The following is a 23,546-nucleotide window of genomic DNA, read 5'->3' as shown; positions in this document are numbered from 1 at the left end:
ACCTTTGGGGGCATGTTCTGTTTTGAACCCGCTTCGCCCTTCAAGGGCTCAAAATGGGATTTGTCCCATAAGCAATTATGGAATTATGAAAGAGCATAAAAAGGTATCAAGCGATAAATTCACTTTCATCCTAGCTAAATCATGTTGTAAACTGTAAGCTTGCCCATTGCCCTACTGATAATCCCTTTGAAAAGAACTTAGCAGCTGCAAAGTAGTTCTACAATTTCGCTTTGCAAATGGTTTTTGCAATTATTTCAGAACTGTGAAAATGTCCAACACTACCTTTAGGCGAGACAGTGTCGATGTATTCGCTTGAATTCTCTGATAAAAAGAGGAAAATTTTCACTGTGAATATTATTTTTCACCGTTTTTTTTTTTTTTTTATTTACAGGATGACGTTCGCAACTGTTGGAAATGTATCAATCACGGGCAGAGCAATAGCGCTGCATAAGTAAAGAACTATGTTGGCAAAATTGTCGGAATTGTCGTAGAAACTTCAAAAAGAGCTCATTCGATTGGAAATTCAGAGGGCTAATGCCCTTTTCAATAGTCAAAAACGTTTGGAGGGCAAATAGCCCCCCACACGCCCATCATTTCCCCAAACACTTCTGATCAAAATTTTGAGATAGTCATTTTGTTCAAACAGACACCACCCCCCCCCTCAGGGTAAAGGTTGTAAGTTATGCCCTAGGGGCATATAAGGCTTTTTTTATAGAAAGTATGGTCGTATAAACCTTAGTTCATTGGATTGGTGATCAGAGGTTCTAGAGCCCTTTTTAAAAGTCAAAGTGATCGGAAGGCATATAACCCCCCCCCCCTCCCAAAAAATCTATCCCGAATTTTCCTGAAATGCATTTGTGAGATAGCGATTTTGTTCAAAAAAAAATATAACACTGCCTCTAGGGTTGACACAACCCCCCAGTGCCCTGGGGATAGTGTTGTAAGTTATGACCTGGGGGAATATCATGTTTTTACGGAATGGGTGGTCTTATAAACTTCAGATGGGGCTGATTTGATTCGAAATTGGAAGTTATAGTGTCCTTTTTTAGAGCCAAAAGTGATTTGAGAGCAAACAACCTCCCCCCCCCCCCCAAACACCCATCATTTACCCAAACACATCCAATCAAAACTTGGACACGGCAATTTTGTTCATCGTAGTTGAAAGGTCCACAAATTATGTCTTTGAGGAAGACAGCCCCCCCCCCCGACAGCTCTCAGGGCAAAGTTTGTAAGTTATGCCCTGGGGGCATACAAAGTTTTTATAGAAAGGGTGGTCGTATAAATTTTGGAGGGGACTCATTGGATTGGTAATCAGAAGTTCCAATGCCCTATTTCAGAGTCAAAGTGATCAGAGGGCAGATACCCCCCCCCCCCCACTCTTGCGTCGTGTTTTCCAGAAAATGCATCCAATGGAAATTTTGAGACAGAAATTTTATTTAAAATAGTCCAAGGATCATATAACAAGGCTTTTGGTGTTGTTACAAACCCCCAGAGCCGGCAGCCGGCAAGGGTTGTAAGTTACGCCCCGGGGGCATTTAAGGTTTTTTTTTTGAAGGGATGGTTGTTTAACTTTAGAGGAGGCTCATTTGGTTGAAAACTGGAAGTTCTAGTTCCCTCGTAAGAGTCAAAAGTGATGGAGGGCAACTAGCTTTCCCCCAACAACCCCTCTTTTCACCTTACGTATCTGATTGAAATTGTGAGATAGCGATTTGGTTCAAAATGGTCCAAAGAACATATAACAATGCCTCTAGAATTGAACCTCCCCCCCCCCCGTGCCCTGAGGATAGGGTTGGAAGTTATGCCGCGGAAAATATAAGGTCTTAAGGAATGGATGGTCGTATAAATTTCATATGGGACTCATTTGATATGAAATTGGAAGTTATATTGCCCCTTTTAAGAGTCAAATTTATTTTATAGCAACCAGCCCAACCCCCTCTCCCCCGATGCCCATCATTTCCTCAAACACCTCAAACCAATGTATACTTCGGAGGGGACTTTTTGGATTGGTAATCGGAAGCTCTAGTGTTCTTTTTAAGTCAAAGTGATAAGAGCGCAGCTATCCCCCCCCCCCCCACACACACGTCTTATTTTTTCCGAAATGCATCCGATACAAATTTTGAGACAGTCCTTTTATTCAAAATAGTCCATAGATCATATAACAAGGCTTTTGGGGTTGATACAAATCACCAGAGCCTGGGGGTGAAGCTGGTAAGTTATGCCCCTTGGACACTTAAGGTTCTTATGGAAGGAATGGTTGTATAAACTTTAGAGGTGGCTCATATGGTTGAAATTGGAAATTCTAGTTCCCTTTAAAGTCAAAAGCGATGGAGGTAAACTAGCCCCCCCCCGAACTACCTCTCTTTTCACCAAAGGCATCTGATTGAAATTGTGAGATGGTAATTTTGTTCATAATAGTTCAAAGAACATATAAGAATACCTCCAGGGTTGGCACAACCTTCCAGAGTCCTGGGGAGAGGGCTTTAAGTTATACCCTGGGGGCATATAGTTTTTTATGGTATGGGTGGTCGTATAAACTTAAAACGGGTCTCATTTTATTTGAAATTGGAAGTTATAGTGCTCTTTTTAAGAGTCAAAGTGAATTGAGAGCAACCAGCCTCCCCCCCTGCAGGCCTATCATTTTGAGACATCAATTTTTTCAGCATTGTTAAAAGGTTCAGTAACTATGCCCTTGGGGATGTCAACCCCCCCCCTCCCCCGAGGCCTCAGGACAAGGGTTGTAAATTGGGCAATTTGTTCATTGTTTACATATAGTAAATGTTACTGAGAAAAGGTCTGCATGTTTGACTTCTACTTTCCCAAAATACAAAGGCCATTAAGATGAGCCTTTCAGGGAATGTTGAGGGGTGTGTTTAAACTAAATCAAAACAGGCTATATGTATATTGGTTGCACAAATATATATATTTTAAACACAAAAAGGGCGAAAAGTTATATAGTTAGGAGGATTTTATCCAAAACACGACACTCTGCAATAGTAAATTATTCACTGAATTTTCTGCCAAAGGGTAATATTGAGTGGCATTAAATAAATAAAAGATAAAGAAACCAAAATATCAGAAACAACAAGAAAACATCTAATAAAAACAAAAATAAACTTAAAAGTAAAAATTTGCAAAAGGGAGGAAAAAACAATCATTGAATAAGCAGGGGAGGCACAAAAGAACAGGAGTGATCTATACTTATAATAGAAATTAAACTAGAAGTAAAACGACTACTAACTAAGGAATAGCGATAAAGGATAGGATAGGGTATAATTTTACGACCTGCACAAATTCACTCTGGTGGCTATAGGTATTCTAGTGACAATAACAACTACTAGTGACAAATATAAGACAACTACTAATTTGCTTAGGATCCCAAGAGCTATCGAATGCCCCTAACCTTCCCTTTCTAATAATTTTCAAGACATTTTTGAAAAAGAATTTGAAGCATACTTTTTCTGTTAGGCATATAGGAGCCAACAGGGAATCAATAGGGAAGGTGGTTGCATCAGAACATCCAATCCTAGCCAAGGGCTTGAATTTTAATCTCTCATCAACTCCAACATTAGACACCGCAACAGCTCCATCTCCTTCAACTAAAGTTGATGCATTACCGATAATAAAAGTGCTTTCTTCATTCTAAATAAAAGAAAAAAACATCAGCACGCCATTTTTTTTTTTTTTTTTCATGGAGAAACACCCAGAATCTCCTGAATTGCATTAGATATTGAAAACATTTTTTTAACACACCCTTCTTTTAAATCATAGTAAAGTTCAAGATTGCAACTTCAACAAAGCAGAAATGACAAACATCTAGGTACCTTCAACTCTGAGGGTCTGTAGTGCTGTCTCTTATTTTTCGTCGTAAAATATGTCGTCCTTCAATTCTAAAGTGTCACAAACTTTTTCAATCTTTACTATAATTATTCCCTGTAACTTTATCACGGTTTAGCACACTCAAAATGCCCTGCCCACCTCCCTTTAACTCTTTCCTTATTACTACTTGCGGCCCCTGTTCCTAACTTTAACTGGGACACATCCAGATTGACTATTCCCTCTCAAATTTTTAACATGCCTTTACAATATTCTACTATTATACATTCTGCCTGCAACTTCCAAATTATCAGCAATTTTATCCACGGCCTCCACTTCACACCTTCATAATTCAAATTTTAATGCTTGCTCTACTTTCCTTACATTCGTCTTATTTTCATGTGATCTACAACTCAAATACTTCTTATAAAAACCTATCCTATTCTCAACTAAACTTAAAACATTTTCACTAATATTCCTATTTGCGTTTCTAACTTTTCTCCCTAAGACACCCTCTGCTACTTCATAAACTATTTTCCTAAAATTATTTCATCGATCTTCTATACTGTCAAATTTTAGACTCTCTAGTTTAGTCTTTAACTCTTCCTAGAAAGTTTCTCAAGTTCTCATACTGTAGTCTACCAACGTCAGAACTTCCCAGAAGCTAGTTACTCTTCCTAAATTTCAGCTTTAGATTAGACCTAGACACTACTAGATGGGGGTCTTTACTTTAAACATCTATAACAACACTCTTTTACACCCTAGTATCTTGTATCGATCCTGGCAGTCTTCGGTTTACAACAACCTAATCAATTAGGTTGGCCGTCTTATCATCATATGAGTACCATGTTAACTTATGGGTAATTTTATGACCAAATATTGTATTGGTTATAACTAGATTATTATACCTACGAAATTGGAACAGTCTATTGTCGTTAATATTTTTTTCCTACGCCAAATTTACATAGGCTAGGATACCACCTACCCCTATTTCTACCTATTTCTACCATATTTTTATCTGGGATCCTGTCTATTTGTTCCTGTAACAGTAAGTAAAGTTCATAAAAGTCACAGCCATCTCCATCAGTCGGTTCTGCATGGGCATATATTACTATGATTAATACCTTCCACTTTTTAGTCGTAAAATAAGCAACTTAGATTCTATTCCTGATACCTTCCCAACCTAAGCAAGACTTAGCAGCTTCCTTATTTTATCATGACCAATACTCCCTGCCTATGCAGCCCATCCTTCCTGCCTGAGTAGATAAATTCAATATCGCCTAATTTCATGTTTCCTACTTGGGATATGAGTTCTTGAGATATGGAAACTCTTAACAAGTCCAGTCAAAAACGGCTGGATTCGTCAATCAAAATGTCAATACGATATTCATTTTTTAAGGCTGTAACATTTCAAGTTGCAATTTTCATATAATCTAAACCAATGAAATCATTATGGCCTCAGAAAAAGCAATGGATCCCAAACTGGTGAAAGACGGGGATTACTTCTCAAGTCTACACGAAGCGCTTAGGCCGTCAAAGAACCGGGCATCAAGAAGACCCTGGGATCTCCGGAATGAATGGGGGTTTTGTGCAATCCGCAGCCCATCTTGGTCAAAACATGGTTTTTCACACTTGGCGATGCTCTTCTGCCAACAAGGGTCAAAACCCTCCACAAGCAATGTTAAGGCTTACCTCCAACTCATTATATATCCATGCCTGCAAATATTATGCTACTACAGAGAAGTTTTTTCGGCCCAAAAAAGCCAACCAAAACAAACACCACCCAGAAGCATTTTTTTGGAACTCCAAAGTTTTAATAAAGTAAAGTAAAAAGCGAAATTAGAAAACTGTTGTTCTTTTTTTATAAACAAGGCAAAATTTCATCTAAAATTAAAACAAATAGCGGTACAGGAGCTTAAAACGACCAGAAAATAACTTATATAAGAAGTCAAACTTAAACAATGAGTAATTATTAAGAGTGAAGGAATTAAACTGAAAATGAACGTAAACTACAGGGAATATTGAAGTGAACGCTTAAACCAGGGATCTCCAAACTACGGCCCGCAGGCCAGATTTACCCCGCGAGGCCTTCTCATCCGGCCCCTGGGGATCTTTAAATCGCCAGAAAAAGATGGCATTATGTGGGACTCTAAAGAGATAGAAATTCCATTTTTAAATATGCCTTCTTTGGTCTTTAGTGACAGAGATAAATTAATATTCTATTTTTAAATATGGCTTCTCCGATCTTTAGGTCAGAGTGATAAATTGATATTCTATAGAAACCATAATAGTGTAGCTAGGAACATCTTAGAGATGAAGAGATTAACGCGGGAATTTTTTCCGGAGAATTTCAAATGTGACAGCGCAGGGATGCCAAAACAAAAGGAACACGCAGAAATTACTTTTAGGGGATTATTTGGGCGAAACCGTTTGAGACATTTTAGAAGATGATTTAGGTTAGGTTAGTATGTGGGACTCTAAAGAGATAGAAATTCCATTTTTAAATAAGGCTTCTTTGGTATTTAGTGACAGAGATAAATTAATATTCCATTTTTAAATATGGCTTCTCCAATCTTTAGGTCAGAGTGATAAATTGATATTCTATCGAAACCATAATAGTGTAGCTAGGAACATCTTAGAGATGAAGAGATTAACGCGGGAATTTTTCCTGAGAATTTCAAATGTGACAGCGCAGGGATGCCAAAACAAAAGGAACACGCACAAATTACTTTTAGGGGATTATTTGGGCGAACCCGTTTGAGACATTTTAGAAGATGATTTAGGCGAAACAGTTTGAGACATTTTAGAAGATGATTTGGGGTGAAACTCTGTGGTCGTTATAATACACAAGTTCCATTTGAACAGTGTTGTGAGGTCCCCTACCCCAACCCCATTCCCCCAAAGGCCTTCGAGCCCCCAAAGACCCCCGGGCCCTAAACCCCCCCCCCCAGACCCCACATTTTTAAAATACTTTTTTGAATCAATTTGTTTGCATGTCTGGGTTGGTGTTTGCAAGTTCAAGAATTTGTCTTTGTTATATTGAGTGAATAAGGGGTATGTCTTTCTCTGTTTGTATGGCTGTTTCGATTTGTTTACATTCCTGGATTGGCGTTTCCAAGTCAAAGTATTTGTATTAGTAGTTTTGACTGTCTAAAGTGAAAGTGTGTTCATATTTGTGTGTTTGAATCTCTTTGTTTGAATGTCTGGGTTTGTATCTGAATTTACAATAATTTGTCTTTGTTGGTTTGAATGCCCAAAGTGTCTGTCTTTCTCTGTTTGTATGTCTGATTCTATTTGTTTTTATGTCTGGGTTAATGTTTGCAAGTCCAAGTATTTGTCTTTGTTGTTTTGAACGTCTAAAGTGTCTGTCTTTCTCTGTTTGTGTGTTTTATTCTATTTGTTTGCATGTCTGGGTTCGTGTTTGCAAGTCTAATTATTTGTCTTTATTGGTTAGAATGTATAAAGTGTCTGTCTTTTTCTATTTGTGTGTCTGATTCTATTTGTTTGCATGTCTAGGTTGGTGTTTGCAAGTCCAAGAATTTGTCTTTGTTGATTTGAATGTCTAAAGTGTCAGTCTTTCTCTGTTTGTATGTCTGATTCTATTTGTTTGCATGTCTGGGTTAGTGTTTGCAAGTCCAAGTATTAGTCTTTGTTGGTTGGAATGTCTAAAGTGTCTGTCTTTCTCTGTTTGTGTGTCTGATTCTATTTGTTTGCATGTCTGGGTTGGTGTTTGCAAGTCCAAGAATTTATCTTTGTTGGTTTGAATGTCTAAAGTGTCTGTCTTTCTCTGTTTATGTGGCTGATTCTTTTTGTTTACATGTCTGGGTTGGTGTTTGCAAGTCCAAGAATTTGTCTTTGTTGGTTTGAATGTTTAAAGTGTCTGTCTTTCTCTGTTTGTGTGTCTGATTCTATTTGTTTGCATGTCTGGGTTGATGTTTGCAAGTCCAAAAATTTTTCTTTGTTGGTTTTAATGTCTAAAGTGTCTGTCTTTCTCTGTTTTTGTGTCTGATTCTATTTGTTTGCATGTCTGGGTTGGTGTTTGCAAGTTCAAGAATTTGTTTTTGTTTGTTTGAATGTCTAAAGTGTCTGTGTTTCTCTGTTTGTGTGTCTGATTCTATTTGTTTGGATGTCTGGGTTGGTGTTTGCAAGTCTAAGTATTTGTCTTTGGTGGTTTGGATGTCTAAAGTGTCTGTCTTTCTCTGTTTGTGTGTCTGATTCTATTTGTTTGCATGTCTAGGTTGGTGTTTGCAAGTCCAAGTATTTGTCTTTGTCGGTTTGAATGTCTAAAGTGTCTTACGTGCGCGCACACACGGAAACATCAAAACCATGGGGTTCTCCGACACGCTGAATCTGAAAGTGTAATTTTCAAGGAGATTCTTTAACCTTTTAGAGTTAACTTACCTCTTTAGGGTTGACCTTTTAGGGTTCTCCAACATACTGAAACTGAAAGTGTGTTCTCCGAAATGCTGACTATGAAAGTGTAATTTTCATGGAGATTATTTGACCTTTTGGGGTTAATTTACACTAGGTTACGTGCATTGGTTCTTTTTTTTTACTAAAGCAAGTGCTACCATCTATTTCAATTAAGGTATAGATGGTAGCACAACTGACTTTTCCTCCACCCGGAAACCTTCAGCCAATCTTCAATGCCACCCTTTTTTTCAAGTAGCTGCATTCACGTTAGGTTCCTTTAAGTTCACTTAGCGTGGCGCGCCACGCTAAGTGAACCTAAATTTGGACTTGCAGACACCAACCCAGACATGCAAACAAGACAATCCAGGCAATTACTTGTCTTGGTTTGAATGTTTAAAGTGTCTGTCTTTCTGTGTTTGTGTGTCTGATTCTATTTGTTTGCATGTATGGGTTGATGTTTGCAAGTCCAAGAATTTGTCTTTGTTGGTTTAAATGTCTAAAGTGTCTGGGTTGGTGTTTGCAAGTCCAAGAATTTGTCTTTGTTGGTTTGAATATCTAGAGTGTCTGTCTTTCTCTGTTTGTGTGTCTGACTCTTATTTGTTTGCATGTCTGGGTTGGTAATTGCAAGTCCAAGTATTTGTCTTTGTTGGTTTGAATGTCTAAAGTGTCTGTCTTTCTCTGTTTGTGTGTCTGATTCTATTTGTTTGCAGGTCTGGGTTAGTGTTTGCATGTCCAAGAATTTGTCTTTGTTGGTTTGAATGTCTAAAGTGTCTGTCTTTCCCTGTTTGTGTGTCAGATTCTATTTGTTTGCATGTCTGGGTTGGTGTTTGCAAGTCTAAGTATTTGTCTTTGTTGGTTTGAATGTCTAATGTGTCTGTCTTTCTCTGTTTCTGTGTCTGATTCTATTTGTTTGCATGTCTGGGTTGGTGTCTGCAAGTCCAAGTTTAGGTTCACTTAGCGTGGCGCCCCACGCTAAGTGAACCTAAATGAACCTAACGTGAATGCAGTTATTAAAAAAAGGGTGGTATTGTAGGTTGGCTGCAGGTGTTCGGGTGAAGAAAAAATCAGTTGTGCTGTCATCTATACCTTAATTGAAATAGTTGGTAGCACTTGCTTTAGTAAAAAAAAATAATCAATGCACGTTACCTAGTATAAATTAACCCAAAAAGGTAAACTAATCTCCATCAAATTTACACTTTCAGAGTCAGCATGTCTGAGAACATGCTTTTGGGTTCTGTATGTCAGCGAACTCTAAAAGGTCAACCCTAGAAGGGTAAATTAAGTCTAAAAGGTTAAAGAATCTTCTTGAAAATTAAACTTTCAGAGTCAGCATGTCGGAAAACTCCATGGTTTTGATTTTTCCATGTTTGCGGGCACGTTAGACACTTTAGACATTCAAACCAACAATGAGATATACGTGGGACTGCAAACACCAACCCAAACATACAAACAAATAGAATAAGACATGCAAACAGAGACAGACAGACACTTTAGACTTTAGAACCAAGAATGACAAATTCTCGGGTTTTAAAACATCAGCTCAGACATGAAAACAAATAAAATCATACAAAAAACCAGATAAAGATAGACGCATTAGACATTCAAACCAACAAAGACAAATACTTGGACTTGAAAACACCAACCCAGACATGCAAACAAATAGAATCAGACACACAAACAGAGAAAGTCATACACTTTAGACATTCAAACCAACAGAGACAGATACTTGGACTTGCAAACACCAACCCAGACACTTTAGACATTCAAACCAACAAACACAAATTCTTGGACTTGCAAACATCAACCCAGACATGCAAACAAATAGAATCAGAAACACAAACAGAGAAAGACAGACACTTTAAACATTCAAACCAACGAAAACAGATACTTGGACTTGCAAACACCAACCCAGACACTTTAGACATTCAAACCAACAAAGAGAAATTCTTGGACTTGCAAACACCAACCCAGACATGCAAACAAATAAAATCAGACACACAAACAGAGAAAGACAGACACTTTAGACATTCAAACCAACAAAGACAGATACTTGGACTTGCAAACACCAACCCAGATATGCAAACGAATAGAATCAGACACACAAACAGAGAAAGATAGACACTTTAGACATTCAAACCAACAATGACAAATTCTTAGACTTGCAAACACCAACCCACACATGCAAACAAATATAATCAGACACACAAACAGAGAAAGACAGACACTTTATACATTCAAACCAACAAAGACAAATACTTGGACTTGCAAACACCAACCCAGGCATGTAAACAAATATAATCAGACACACACACAGAGAAAGACAGACACTTTAGACATTCAAACCAAAAAAGAAAAATTCTTTGACTTGCAAACGACAACCAAGACAGGAAAACAAATATAATCAGACACAAAAACAGAGAAAGACATACACTTTAGACATTCAAACTAACAAAGACATATACTTAGACTTGCAAACACCAACCCAGACATGCAAACAAATAGAATCAGACACATAAAAAGAGAAAGAAAGACACTTTAGGCATTCAAACCAACAAAGACAAATACTTGGACTTGCAAACACCAACCCAGACATGCAAACAAATAGAATCAGACACACGAAGAGAGAAAGACAGCCACATTAGACATTCAAACCAACAATGACAAATACTTGGACTTGCAAACACCAACCCAGACATGCAAACAAATATAATCAGACACACTAACTGAGAAAGACAGACACTTTAGACATTCAAACCAACAAAGACAAATTCTTGGACTTGCAAACACGAACCCAGACATGCAAACAAATAGAATAAGACACACAAACTGAGAAAGGAATACAATTTAAACATTCAAACCAACAAAGACAAATACTTGGACTTGCAAACACTAACCCAGACATGCAAACAAATAGAATCAGACACACAAACAGAGAAAGACTAACACCTTAGACATTCAAACCAACAAAGACAAATTCTTGGACTTGCAAACACCAACCTAGACATGTAAACAAATAGAATCAGACACACAAACAGAGAAAGACAGACACTTTAGACATTCAAACCAAAAAAGACAAATACTTAGACTTGCAAACACCAACCCAGACTTGCAAACACAAACCCAGACATGCAAACAAATAGAATAAGACACACAAACAGAGAAAGACAGACACTTTAGACATCCAAACCAACAATGACAAATTCTTGGACTTGCAAACACCAACCCAGACATGCAAACAAATATAATCAGACACACAAACAGAGAAAGACAGACACTTTAGACATTCAAACCAACAAAGACAAATTCTTGGACTTGCGAACACCAACCCAGACATACAAACAAATAGATTCAGACACACAAACAGAGAAAGACAGACACTTTAAACACTCAAACCAACAAAGACAAATTCTTAGACTTGCAAACACCAACCCACACATGCAAACAAATAGAATCAAACACACAAACAGAGAAAGAGAGACACTTTAGACATTCAAACCAGAAAAGGCAAATATTTTGACTTGCAAACACCAATCCAGACATGTAAACAAATAGAATCAGAAACACATACAGAGAAAGATATACAATTTATACATTCAAGTCACCAAAGACAAATTTATGGACTTGCAAACACCAACCCAGACATACAAACAAATAGAATCAGAATCACAAACAGAGAAAGACAGACACTTTAGACATTCAAACCAACAAAGACGTTAATGCACATGTGCAAACTTCGCCCCGGAGTCATTACACCTAGAAACAACAAATAAATTCCCCTTTCGTGGATCAATACATTCCCCTCGATTATGTAAATCAATTTCTCAGAAATCTACTCCCCCCCCCCACGTCGATCAATACATCTCTTCCCGTTAATGCACATGTGCAAACTTCGCCCCGGAGTCATTACACCTAGAAACAACAAATAAATCGACCTGGAAAAAGGGGGCATTGACCCCATTAGACTCGATCAATAATCCTTGAATAAATTATAGCCTGTCAGCATTAGACTCGATTGTAGATGGCAGCACATGTGTTCATCCAGGAGATATTATGGCTTCCCTATTAAAAAGCCTGAAAGGCAATGTGTTTTTCCAGCACTACAGATTAATTTTCTTTTTTAGGAAGCTTTGGGAGCTCTGGCTCGATATATTTTTCAAGACTTACTTTGCCTCAGCCAGCAACCTTACTTCAAGCTATATATTACAAAACAAAACTTTTATGCTGCAAAAATTACGTGAAGAACAAAAGCAAATTTTCACGAGGCGTGTTTTTAATCGTTTCATGATATTTTAACAGCTAATTGATAGTTTACAAGAATTTTCACCTGTGTTGTAGGTACAATCCCGCTTAAAGTACAATACTGCTTAGCATTTGCTGGTTGAACAGTCACATCCTCAGATATGGGAATTGTGGCTATTTCATCCTTATCTAGCGGCATTATTTCGTTGTTTCTCCCCTAGGAAAACACAATGGGAAATGTTGAGTTTCGTAGCTTTTATTGTGCAAGCGTTAAATTACACACAATTATAACAATTTTCAAACAATTCGTGCTAACGAACTGTAAGTAAGGAGGGACTCGGCCCAATAGTAACCGAAATTCTTAAAGAATGGGATTTTGATAACAAGTAGTACATCACAAGAATTTGTTTTTATGTCGATTTCTAATATGTAAAATTCATTAAGTTTAATGTTACCTATAAAAGCGACGAGCTTGAGAAAATTTGGCCGATTTTCAAGAAAAAATAGGAGGGAAACAAAACCCAAAGTCAAGCGTTTTTAATAAAAGTCACATTATCAGATTCAACGTATCAGAGAACTTTATTGCAGAAGTTTCAAGCTTCTATCCACAATAATGTGGAATTTAATTTTTTTTTTTGCCAGAAGAAAGATCACGGATGCGTGTTTATTTGTTGTAATTCTTTTCCCAGGGGTGACCCCGTCGAACCAATGGCCCTACAAGTTCGGGAGAGGGCTCATTCAAATGGAAATTAGAAAATATCATGCCCTTTTTAAGTGACCAAAAAGATTGGAGGAAAACTAGTTCCTCTTCCACGCCCATTTTTCCCAAACACATACGATCAAAACATTAAGATAACCATTTAGTTCGGCATAGTTCAAAGGCCAAATAACTATACCTCTGGGGATGAAAGGGCCCCCATAGCCCCTGGAGAAAGGGCTATAAATAATGCAATTTGTCCATTGTTTGCATATAGTATTTGTTATTAGAAAATATACAAAAAAAAATCGAAAGGGGGTGGAGGTCTGCAAGTGGAGGAAATTTGGCACTAATGGGGAGGGGCATTTCTCGGCATGATTAGAAAAGATAAGAAAAGTAGAACCCTATCATGAGCTCGTGACGGGGCTCCTTATATGGGCATAGAATACTGACGGGGCACCAAATATGGGCATAGAGTCATTAGGGAGAATGATTACGTAATGGGGTCAATGACCTCTTTTTCCAAGGTCGATTTATTTGATGTTTTTCTCGGATGTCAACATCAAATTATGGATGTTTTATGGTTTTTGTCAGTGAGAATTTGAAAAACAGGAACTTTGTCACATTTATGGATGTCAACAGCAATTCATGTCTGTTATATGGTTTTCTCAGTGAGAATGAAAAAATAAGAATTTTCTCACTTGGATTTACATAATCGCTAGGGGAAATTATTGATTCACGAAGGGGGGAATTAAGAAACAAACATGGCTTCATTGTTGTTTGGTTAGCTTAACCTGAGAAATTGATTTACATAATCGCTATGGAAATTATTGATTCACGAAGGGGGAATTAAGAAACAAACATGGCTTCATTAATCTTTAGGCCTGAGGGATTTACATAATCGGCGGGGAAATTGTTGATTCACGAAGAGGGAATTAAGAAACATTAAGGCTTCTTTAATCTTATGTCTGAGGGATAAACGTTCTTTAGGACAGAGAGAAAAATTAATATTCTATTTTTAAATAGGGCTTCATTGATCTTTAGTGTCAGGAATCATAGATGACATCACTTGTTATCTTGGAATTATGCGGGAGTCTAAAGAGATAGAAATTATATTTTTAAATACGGCTTCACGGAGCTTTAAGTCGGAGAGGTAAATTGATATTCTAACGAAACCATAATAGTTTAGCTAGGAACATTTATGAGATGAAGAGATTAACGTAGGAAAGGGTTTCCTAGAAATTTGAAATCTGAAAGCACAGAGATGCCAAAAAACAAAAGGAACACACAGAAATTACTTTTTGGGGATTATTTGGGCGAAACGGTTTTAGATAGGTTATGGAATTATTTCGGCGAAACCGTTAGAGACGTTTTAAAAGATGATTTTAGAAAGGATTTTAGAAGAGGTTTTGAGTGTGGTCGTTATAGTAAACAAGTTCTATTTGAACAGTGTCGTGAGGTCCTCTACCCAACCCCAAAGGGCCCCGATCGCCCTACCCCGATCCAAAGGGTTCCAATCCCCATACCCCAATCCAGAAGGAACCCCCGGTTCCCAAAGGTTCCCAGGGCTCCCACCGGCCCCCAGACCCTCAAAGGCCCACCCCGGGCCCCCCAAAGGCACATCGAGCTCCCAAAAGACCACCGGGGTCCCAAAGGCCATCACCCGGTCTCCAAATGTCCCCCAGGCTCTCAACCGGCCCCCAGGACCCCCAAAGGCCCTCCACCGACACCCAAAGGTCCCCCAGGCTCCCAAAGGGCCCCCCACCCTCCCTCTCCTCCCCACTCCTCACCGTCACCTCCCCCCAACCCCCTCCCCTCCCCCCTCCCCATCCTCCCCTCCCCATTTTTTTAATATTTTTTGTGCATTGAGACACAGAAGGGACACCCTCCCCCAAGGGTCCCCAAAACACCCTCCCCGGGCCCCCCAAAGAGTCCCCTCTCTTTGGGGTTCACTTTCTTTGGGGTTCCTTAGAATTTCACTTCTAAATTTTTCCGTAGAAGATAGGAAAAGTTATACTATGATTGTGATTATTTTCTATGAAGATAAAAAATTTCACTTTAATTCTAAATTTTCTTAAATTCAGTTCTGACCATTCTCAAAGAGATGAAAAAATTTAAAGTTCTGTTCCAAATATTTCCCCGGAAGAAGAAAAGTTCAACTTCGATTCCGAATTTTCTCAATGAAAATTAAATAAGTTATTGATCAAGTCTATTTTCCCAAAATAATATAAAATTTACCACTTCAATTCAGATTTTTCTCAGAGATGAAAAATATTAATATATTGTTCCAAATTTTTCTTAGAAGATAGAAAAGATCTAGTTCTAATCTGAATTTTACCAAAGAACATAATTCAATTCTAATTTCTCCAGAGAAAATAAAAAGCTTCCACTTCAGTTTTAAGTTTACCAAGACATAAAAAATTTAAAGTTCAGTTCTAAATTTTTCCTTAGAAGATAGGAATAGTTATACTTTGATTTTGATTATTTTCTATGAAGATAAAAAGTTTCACTTTAATTCTAAATTTTCTTAAATTCAGTTCCGACCTTTCTCAAAGAGATGAAAAAATTTAAAGTTCTGTTCAACATATTTTCTCGGAAGAAGAAAAGTTCAACTTCAATTCTGAATTTTCTCATTGAAAATGAAATAAGTTATTGATCAATTCTATTTCTCCAAAATAATATAAAAATTTTCCATTTCAGTTCAGATTTTTCTCAAAGAGATGAAAAATTTAAAATACTATACCAAATTTTTCATAGAAGATAGAAAAGTTCAAGTTCTCTTCTGAATTTTACCAACAAACACAATTCAATTCTAATTTCTCCAGATAAAATAAAAAGCTTCCAATTCAGTTTTAAGTTCACCAAGACATAAAAAATTTAAAGTTCTATTCTAAATTTTTCTGTAGAAGATATGAAAAGTTATACTATGATAGTGATTATTTTCCATGAAGATAAAAAGTTTCACTTTAATTCTAAATTTTCTTAAATTCAGTTCCGACTTTTCACATAGAGATGAAAAAAATTTAAAGTTATGTTCCAAATTTTTCATAGAATATTGGAAAAGTTATACTTTGATCGTGAATATTCAAGTTCTCTTCTGAATTTTATCAAAGAACACAATTCAATTCTAATTTCTCCAGAGAAAATAAAAAGCTGCCACTTCAGTTTTAAGTTCGCCATGACATAAAAAATTTAAAGTTCAGTTCGAAATTTCTACATAGAAGATAGGAAAAGTTATACTATGACTGTGATTATTTTCTATGAAGATTAAAAAGTTTCACTTCAATTTTAAATTTTCTCAAAGAAGTGAAGAAAAGTTCAACTTAGATTCTGAAATTTCTCAATGAAAATGAAATAAGCTTTTGATCATTTCTATTTTCCCAAAATAATATAAAAATTTTCCACTTCAGTTCAGATTTTTCTCAAACAGATGAAAAAATTTAAAATACTGTTCCAAATTTTTCATAGAAGATAGAAAAGTTCTTGTTCTCTTCTGAATTTTATCAAAGAACATAATTCATTTCTAATTTCTCCAGAGAAAATAAAAAGTTTCCATATCACTTTTAAGTTTAACAAGACATAAAAATTTTAAGTTCAATTCTAAATTTTTCCATAGAAGATAGGACAATTTATACTATGATTGTGATTATTTTCCATGAAGATAAAAAGTTTCACTGTAATTCTAAATTTTCTTAAATTCAATTCCGACCTTTCTCAAAGAGATGAAAAAAATTAAAGTTATGTTCCAAATATTTTCCCGGAAGAAGAAAAGTTCAACTTCAATTCTGAATTTTCTCAATGAAAATGAAAAAGTTATTGATCAAATCTTTTTCCCCAAAAATAATATAAAAATTTCCACTTCAGTTCAGATTTTTTTCTCAAAGAGATGAAGAAATTTAAAGTTCTGTTCCAAATTTTTCATAGAAGATAGGAAAAGTTATACTTTGATCGTGAATATTCGAGTTCTATTCTGAATTTTACCAAAGAACACAATTCAATTCTAATTTCCCTAATAAAAAATTTAAAGTTCAATTCTAAATTTTTAGGTCGAAGATAGAAAAAGTAATAACATAAATGTGAATATTTTCAAGGAAGATAAAAAGTTATAGTTATAATTAAAATTTTCTCAAAGAAGTGAAGAAGAATTCAAGTTCTCTTCTGAATTTTACCAAAGAACACAATTCAATTCTAATTTCACCAGAGAAAATAAAAATATTCCACTTCAGTTCCTTATTTCATAAAGACATAAAGAAATTTAAAGTTCAATTCTAAATTTTTCGGGGGAAGATAGAAAAAGTAATACCATACTTGTGAATATTTTCATGGAAGATAAAAAGTTCTAGTTCAATTTAATATTTTCTCAAAAAAGTGAAGGAAAGTTCAAGTTCTCTTCTGAATTTTCTCAATGAAAAAGAAATTAGTCATTGATCATTTCTATTTTTCCAAATAATATAAAAATTTTTCACTTTAGTTCAGATCTGACTCGAAGAGATGAAAAATTTAAAATACTGTTCCAAATTTTTCACTGAAGATAAAAAAGTTCAATCTGGCTCGAAGAGATGAAAAATTTAAAATACTGTTCCAAATTTTTCACTGAAGATAAAAAAGTTCAAGTTCTCTTCGGAATTTTACCAAAGAACACAAATCAATTCTAATTTCTCCAGAGAAAATAAAAATCTTCCACTTCATTTCTTTATTTCACAAAGACAAAGAAATTTAAAGTTCATTTCTAAATTTTTCGGTGGAAGATAGAAAAAGTAATACCATACTTGTGAATATTTTCACGGAATATAAAAAGTTCTATTTAAATTTAAAATTTTATCAACGATGTCAAGTAAAGTTCAAGTTCTCTTCTGAACTTTACCAAAGAACACACTTCAATTCTAATTTCTCCAGAGAAAACAAAAATCTTCCACTTCAGTTCTTTATTTCACAAAGACATAGAAAAATTTAAAGTTCAATTCTAAATTTTTCGGTGGAAGATAGAAAAAGTAATACCATACTTGTAAATATTTTCATGGAAGATAAAAAGTTCTAGTTCAATTTAAAATTTTCTCAACGAAGTCAAGGAAAGTTCAAGTTATCTTCTGAACATTACCAAAGAACACACTTCAATTCTAATTTCTCCAGAGATAACAAAAATCTTCCACTTCAGTTCTTCATTTCACAAAGACATAAAGAAATTTAAAGTTCAATTCTAAATTTTTCGATGGGAGTTAGAAAAAGTAATACCAGACTTGTAAATATTTTCACGGAAGATAAAAAGTTCTAGTTCAATTTAAAATTTTCTCAACGATGTCAAGGACAGTTCAAGTTCTCTTCTGAACTTTACCAAACACCACACTAAAATTCTAATTTCTCCAGAGAAAACAAAAAGCTGCCCCTTCAGTTCTTTATTTCACAAAGACATAAAGAAATTTAAAGTTCAATTCTAAATTTTTCGGTGGGAGATAGAAAAATTAATACCATACTTGTGAGACTAAAAATGAAGATATTTATGCATAATTCCAACTAGCTATGGCTAAGTTTGCTAAAGACAAGTTATTTTCTAGCGAAAACACACAAAATCAGAAAAAATGTTCAATTTTCATATATTACCTACGAAATTAGACTAAAAATGAATATATTTATGCAGAGTTTCAACAAGCTATGGCTAAGTTTGCTAAAGACAAGTTATTTTCGTGCGAAAACACACAAAATCAGAAAAAATGTTCAATGTTCCTTTAGTACCTATGCAATTAGGCTTAAATGAAGATATTTATGCAGAGTTTTAACTAGCTATGGCTAAGTTTGCTAAAGACAAGCTATTTTCTTGCAAAAACACACAACATCAGACGTAAAATGTTCAATGTTCCTCTAGTACCTACGCAATTAGGCTTAAATGAAGATATTTATGCAGAGTTTCAACTATCTATGGCTAAGTTTGCTAAAGACAAGCTATTTTCGTGCGAAAACACACAAAATCAGAAAAAATGTTCAATGTTCCTTTAGTACCTATGCAATTAGGCTTAAATGAAGATATTTATGCAGAGTTTCAACTATCTATGGCTAATTTTGCTAAACACAATCTATTTTCGTAAATAAACACACAACCTAACAAGTAAAATGTTCAATGTTCCTATAGTACCTACGCAATTAGGCTTAAATGAAGATATTTATGCAGAGTTTCAACTATCTATGGCTAAGTTTGCTAAAGACAAGCTATTTTCGTGCGAAAACACACAAAATCAGAAAAAATGTTCAATGTTCATATAGTACCTACGCAATAAGTCTAAAATGAAGATATTTATGCAGAGTTTCAACTAGTTATGGTTAAGTTTGCTAAAGACAAGCTATTTTCTTGCGAAAACACAAAATCAGAAAAAATGTTCAATGTTCCTTTAGTACCTACACAATTAGACTAAAAATGAAGATATTTATGCAGAGTTTCAACTAGCTATGGCTAAGTTTGCTAAAGACAAGCTATTTTCTTGCGAAAACAAACAAAATCATAAAAAATGTTCAGTTTTACTTTAGTACATACACAATTAGTCTAAAAATGAAGATATTTATGCACAGTTTCAACTAGCTATGGCTAAGTTTGCTAAAGACAATCTATTTTCTTGCAAAAACACACAAAATCAGAAAAAATGTTCAATGTTACTTTAGTACCTACGCAATTAGGCTGAAATGAAGATATTTATGCAGAGTTTCAACTATCTATGGCTAAGTTTGCTAAAGACAAGCTATTTTCTTGCGAAAACACACAAAATCAGAAAAAATGTTCAATGTTCCTTTAGTACCTACGCATTTAGGCTTAAATGAAGATATTTATGCATAGTTTCAACTAGCTATGGCTAAGTTTGCTAAAGACAAGCTATTTTCATGCGAAAACACAAACAAAATCAGAAAAAATGTTCAATGTTCCTTTAGTACCTACGCAATTAGACTAAAAATGAAGATATTTATGCAGAGTTTCAACTATCTATGGCTAAGTTTGCTAAAGACAAGCTATTTTCTTGTGAAAACATACAAAATCAGAAAAAATGTTCAGTGTTCCTTTAGTACATACACAATTAGGCTGAAATGAAGATATTTATGCACAATTTCAACTAGCTATGGCTAAGTTTGCTAAAGACAAGCTATTTTCTTGCGAAAACACAAACAAAATCAGAAAAAATGTTCAATGTTCCTTTAGTACCTACGCAAGTAGGCTAAAAATTAAGATATTTATGCAGAGTTTCAACTAGCTATGGCTAAGTTTGCTAAAGACAAGCTATTTTCTTGCGAAAACACAAAATCAGAAAAAATTTTCACTGTTCCTTTATTACCTACGCAATTAGGATAAAAATGAAGATATTTATGCACTGTTTCAACTAGCTATGGCTAAGTTTGCTAGAGACAAGCTATTTTCTTGCTAAAACACACAAAATCAGAAAAAATATTGTTAGGTTAGGTTAAGTTAGATTAGGTTAGCCTACGTACGCGCGCATATCGGTTAGGTTAGGTTGGATTAAGTTAGGTTAGGTTAAGTTAGGTTAGGTTAGATTAAGTTAGGTTAGGTTAAGTTAGGTTAGGCTAGGTTAGCCTACGTACGCGCGCGTACGTAGGCTCACCTAGCCTAACCTAACCTAACCTAACATAATCTAACCTAAACTAACCTAACTCAACCTCACCTAACTTAATCCAACCTCACCTAACCTATATGCGCGCGTACGTAGGCTAACCTAACCTAATCTAACTTAACCTAACCTAAAAATATTTTTTCTGAGTTTGTGTGTTTTTGCAAGAAAATAGCTTGTCTTTAGCAAACTTAGCCATAGCTAGTTGAAACACTGCATAAATATCTTAATTTTTATCCTAATTGCGTAGGTACTAAAGGTACATTGAACATTTTTTCTGATTTTGTGTGTTTTAGCAAGAAAATAGCTTGTCTTTAGCAAACGTAGCCATAGCTAGTTGAAACTCTGCATAAATATCTTCATTTTTATCCTCATTGCGTAGGTACTAAAGGAACATTGAACATTTTTTCTGATTTTATTTGAGTTTTCACAAGAAAATAGCTTGTCTTTAGCAAACTTAGCCATAGTTAGTTTAAACTCCGCATAAATATCTTCATTTCAGCCTAATTGCGTAGGTACTAAAGGAACATTGAAAATTTTTTCTGATTGTGTGTGTTTTCGCAAGAAAATAGCTTGACTTTAGCAAACTTAGCCATAGCTAGTTGATACTGTGCATAAATATCTTCATTTTTAGCCTAATTGTGTATTTACTAAAGGAACACTTAACATTTTTTCTTATTTTGTCTGTTGTCGTAAGAAAATATCTTTTCTTTAGCAAACTGAGCCATAGATAGTTGAAACTCTTCATAAATATCTTCATTTTAGTCTAATTGCGTATCTACTAAAGGAACATTGAACATTTTTTCTGATTTTGTTTGTGTTTTCGCAAGAAAATATCTTGTCATTAGCAAAATTAACCAGAGCTAGTTGAAACTCTGCATAAATATCTTCATTTCAGCCCAATTGTGTAGGTACTAAGGGAACATTGACCATTGTTTCTGATTTTGTGTGTTTTCGCAAGAAAATAGCTTGTCTTTAGCAAACTTAGCCATAGATAGTTGAAACTCTTCATAAATATCTTCATTTCAGTCTAATTGCGTAGGTGCTAAAGGAACATTGAACATTTTTTCTGATTTTGTGTGTTTTCGCAAGAAAATAGCTTGTCTTTAGCAAACTTAGCCATAGATAGTTGAAACTGTGAATAAATATCTTAAATTTTAGACTAATTGTGTATGTAATAAAGGAACACTGAACATTTTTTCTGATTTTGTTTGTGTTTTCTCAAGAAAATAGCTTGTCTTTAGCAAACTTAGCCATAGATAGTTGAAACTCTGCATAAATATCTACATTTTTAGTCTAATTGCGTAGGTAGTAAAGGAACATTGAACATTTTTTCTGATTTTGTTTGTGTTTTCGCAAGAAAATAGCTTGTCTTTAGCATACTTAGCCATATCTAGTTGAAACTCTGCATAAATATCTTCATTTGAGCCTATTTTTGTATTTAATAAGTGGAATTTTAACATTTTTTCTTATTTTGTGTGTTTTCACGCGAAAATAGTTCTTCTTTATCGAACTTATCAATATGACTTCGAAACTCTGCATAAATTAATTAATTTCAGACTCGATTCGGAGGTCCTAGAATACAAGAGAAAATATTAGTTCCTTGTTTGTGTTATTGTTCACTAAAATGTATTGTATTTAGAAAAATTAGCAATATATATTTGAAACTCTGAATAAATATCTTCATTTAAGTCTAATTGCATAGGTACTAAAGGAACATTGAACATTTTTTCTGATTTTGTGTGTTTTCGCACGAAAATAATTTGTCTTTAGCAAACTTAGTCATAGCTAGTTGAAACTCTGCATAAATATCTTAATTTTTAGTCTTATTGCTTAGGTAATAAATTAACATTTAACATTTTTTCTGAGTTTGTGTGTTTTCGCAAGAAAATAGCTTGTCTTTAGCAAACTTAGCCATAGCTAGTTGAAACTCTGCATAAATATCTTCATTTTTAGTCTCACAAGTATGGTATTCATTTTTCTATCTCCCACCAAAAAATTTAGAATTGAACTTTAAATTTCTTTATGTCTTTGTGAAATAAAGAACTGAAGTGTCAGCTTTTTGTTTTCTCTGGAGAAATAAGAATTGAAGTGTGTTCTTTGGTAAAGTTCAGAAGAGAACTTGAACTTTCCTTGACATCTTTGGGAAAATTTTAAATTGAACTAGAACTTTTTATCTTCCGTGAAAATATTCACAAGTATGGTATTACTTTTTCTAACTCCCACCGAAAAATTTAGAATTGAAATTTAAATTTCTTTATGTCTTTGTGAAATGAAGAACTGAAGTGGAAGATTTTTGTTATCTCTGGAGAAATTAGAATTGAAGTGTGTTCTTTGGTAAAGTTCAGAAGAGAACTTGAACTTTCCTTGACTTCGTTGAGAAAATTTTAAATTGAACTAGAACTTTTTATCTTCCATGAAAATATTCACAAGTATAATAATAATTTATTTTTAACCCGCTAAGGTAACAAAAGCGGAGTATAAATAAAAGAAAAGAAAAAATACATACAAATCGACTAAATACACAGTAAAGACACTAAATCAATGAAGGAGGCGTACAAACCCATGATGAGCTGGGAGAGCCTTCACTGTATGGGGGAGTTTGTCAGCAAGCTCAACTAGCTTTTCAGTTATATCTGGAAGCCCAAAAACTGAGACAAGGTTACGGTTCCGGTACCACGGAGGCAAATACAATAGAAAACGCGAGAACCGAAAATAATAAGAACGTAATGACCGGGTATTTTTTCGCCCAAGAATGGGATAAACACCAGAAAGGAACAAAA

General features: G+C 35.0%; 1 protein-coding gene across 2 annotated transcripts in view; it reads right to left on the bottom strand.

Annotated features, from left to right (window-relative positions):
* Positions 1–23,546, bottom strand: part of slmb (beta-transducin repeat containing E3 ubiquitin protein ligase slmb) — a 149,865-nt gene that overhangs the window by 87,670 nt on the left and 38,649 nt on the right. The window contains exon 2 of one of the 2 annotated variants that reach the window (XM_089093617.1): positions 3,454–3,639. The exons of the other annotated variant lie outside the window; for it this stretch is intronic. Coding sequence (XP_088949743.1) covers positions 3,454–3,639 — 186 coding nt within the window. The remainder of the gene's footprint in view (positions 1–3,453; positions 3,640–23,546) is intronic. 2 annotated transcript variants of the gene reach the window in all.

Source organism: Artemia sp. Qi Xiang Cuo, chromosome 8 (assembly GCF_049724085.1).
Source record: "Artemia sp. Qi Xiang Cuo chromosome 8, ASM4972408v1, whole genome shotgun sequence".
Classification (NCBI taxonomy): Eukaryota; Metazoa; Arthropoda; class Branchiopoda; order Anostraca; family Artemiidae; genus Artemia; species Artemia sp. Qi Xiang Cuo.
The sequence above is the reverse complement of the archived record's forward strand: the minus strand, read 5'-3'. Positions and strand labels throughout refer to the sequence as shown.